Here is a 2,479-nt window from a genome sequence, read left to right on the forward strand (position 1 = left end):
TCTTCTGCAATTGTGTAATGTGACAAAACTTTGTGTTCTTTTAACCAGAATGTGTAGTGGTAGCAGAAGATCACATGTTTAGTATTAGTACTTTTTCTTTTCTTGGTGTTTTCAGTTGGAAAGAAATGTTGTAAGGTGATGATAATCTCTTTTTTTGATGGGATATTATCTGTTTTCTGTATTCCTGTTCTGCTTTTAGGGGATGATGGACCAGAAAACTTGGCTTTGGAGGAAAAGGTCATCAGAGAAGACAATTGTTGCAAATGGAGAGGAAGTAAGTTAATATTTTTTTCACTTTGTTTACTCTTAGTCCAGCATTTTGTGACCTTTAGTTGCATCAGAGCTACATAGCTTGAAACCCGAATCTATAGGTTAACACTAGTACTTCCTCGGCTATTTCTTTCTCCTTTTGGGTACTGTAATGGTAACGTTTGATCTACATGTATTAATTATTTAGGTGGAGCCAGTTCCCGTCCAAAGAGAAGTAGATCTCGAGAATTCATTGAAAACATTGAATGAGAAGTTATCTTCTGTCCTTGATGAGTGTTCAGCCAAAGATAAACTTGTCCAAGATTATGAGAAAATGGTCGAAGATGCTGTGGCAGGTGACTATGATGGCATCACGATTGATTCTTTCTTTGAATTCTTGAAATTTTGGTCTTTTTTGGTTTTGATGCTGAATAATTATGGATAATCTGTTTATGCTTGATCCGCTTCAGACAAGAACAAAGCAGAGGAAGATGTCCAGCGTCTGAAAGAAGAACTGGATGAAGTTCAACAACAGAGAGGGGCTGCAAATGACAGATTAGGCCACTTAAATTCTGCATTGAAGGACTGCATGGAGCAGCTGAATCTAGTTCGGGATAGTCAAGAGCAGAGAATTCATGATGCTGTGATGAAAACTTCTCAAGAATTCGAGAAAGCACATAAGAGACTGGAAGAAAAGTTACTCGAAACGAGTAAAAGGCTTGCGGATGTAACTTCTGAGAATTCTTATCTTAGCAAGGCCTTACTTGTAAAAGAGAAGTTGATCGAGGATCTCAATCACATCAAGAGTCAAACAGAGGCTGAATTTCAAGCCCTGATGACGAGATTAGATGCCATTGAAAAAGAAAATGCTTTTCTAAGGTATGAGTTCCGGGCTCTTGAGAAGGAACTTGATCTTCGTAATGAGGAGGTGTTATATGGTCGCCGTGCTGCAGAAGCTTCCAACAAACAACACTCAGACAATATTAAGAAAATAAAGAAGTTGGAAGCAGAATGCCAAAGATTACGTGCTCTGACCCGTAAACGGCTGCCTGGACCGGCTATATTAGCAAATATAAAGAGTGATATTGAAGTGCAGGGAAGAAGTCCGATTGAAAATCGGAGAAAGGCTATTTCAATTGTCAAAGACTCCAACACCATTTACAATCCCGACAAAACAAGTAAGAAGCTCAGTTTCTTAGTTGATCAACTGCAGGATTTGGAAAAAGAAAACAAGATTCTCAAAGAATATTTGGCTAAGAAAGAGGAGGAAATCTTTTATCATCAAAATGCTAAGAATTCACCATTTCAGGAGAAATTTGAACTGATTAGGCCCAATCCTGCACCAAATGAACTTTCTCTTCCATCAGGTTACGACATAGTTGAAGCAAATGAGATTACTACTTCTAGTTCCTGGGCTACTGCAATAATTCCAGAGCAGGGGCATGATAAATTCACTGACCTGCAAACTGAGCCTGTGCATAAAATGATTGGAGCTTCCGAAATGAGCCTACTGGACGATTTTGTCGAAATGGAAAAATTAGCAATAGTTGCTGTTGAATCCCCACTTGAGGACCAGACGAATTCCATGACAAAGGAACTTGTCCCTGTGGGGCATGCTGAGTTCAGTGACATGAACAACCATGAACTCAAGGCAAAAGAAGAACCCAAGGATTGGCTTCAGGATGTCAAGAACATGGTCTTAGAGCAACACAATATTTCAAAAAGAAGCCTCGACGAACTTCTTGGAGACATCAGAATGGCTTTGAACAACATTATCCATCCCGAGCCTTCAAGGTTGCTTCCGATAAGTGGCTATATCACTTGGAAATCCCCAGCATCGTCTCCAAGGTCAAGTTCAATCCAAGAGTCAAACAATGAATTTCAGCAGTCTGATGTGAATGCATCTGTGCGTAAAATTATGAAGCTTGTTGGTGAATTTGATTTACCATGTTCAGAAGATTGTAAAATGCAGGACAATAACTCATCTTATAAGCAAATGTCGAAAGTGACTGACTACAGCATTCGCGTTTTGAGATGGAAAGGAAGCAGCCTAACCACTGTGTTACAAGAATTCATTCATAGCTGTAATAATCTATTGGGTGGGAAGATCAATTTTGAGAAATTCACTGGGGATTTGACTTCTACTCTTGAATGGATCATCAACAACTGTATTTCCTATCAAGATGATTTTACTGTTAGAGATGCATTCAGGAAGCACCTGGGTGGAGAC

At 39.2% G+C, this 2,479-nt stretch overlaps 1 protein-coding gene across 1 annotated transcript; it reads left to right on the forward strand.

The window, feature by feature from the left end:
• On the forward strand, positions 206 to 2,331 carry LOC105169525 (filament-like plant protein 7). The gene is made up of 4 exons (XM_020696060.1): positions 206 to 274; positions 458 to 605; positions 720 to 2,155; positions 2,269 to 2,331. Exons 1-4 carry the CDS (start codon positions 206 to 208, stop codon positions 2,329 to 2,331), a joined length of 1,716 nt encoding a protein of 571 aa, XP_020551719.1.

This window comes from Sesamum indicum, linkage group LG8 (assembly GCF_000512975.1).
Source record: "Sesamum indicum cultivar Zhongzhi No. 13 linkage group LG8, S_indicum_v1.0, whole genome shotgun sequence".
In the NCBI taxonomy this organism is placed as follows: Eukaryota; Viridiplantae; Streptophyta; class Magnoliopsida; order Lamiales; family Pedaliaceae; genus Sesamum; species Sesamum indicum.

Excerpts from the sequence above, each read along its gene's own strand:
- LOC105169525 (XM_020696060.1), top strand. The coding sequence starts at position 206 with ATGGACCAGAAAACTTGGCTTTGGAGGAAAAGGTCATCAGAGAAGACA. Across the intron at positions 275-457 it reads TTGTTGCAAATGGAGAGGAA|GTGGAGCCAGTTCCCGTCCA; the intron begins GTAAGTTAATAT and ends TTAATTATTTAG. Across the intron at positions 2,156-2,268 it reads AGTCTGATGTGAATGCATCT|CATTCGCGTTTTGAGATGGA; the intron begins GTGCGTAAAATT and ends GACTGACTACAG.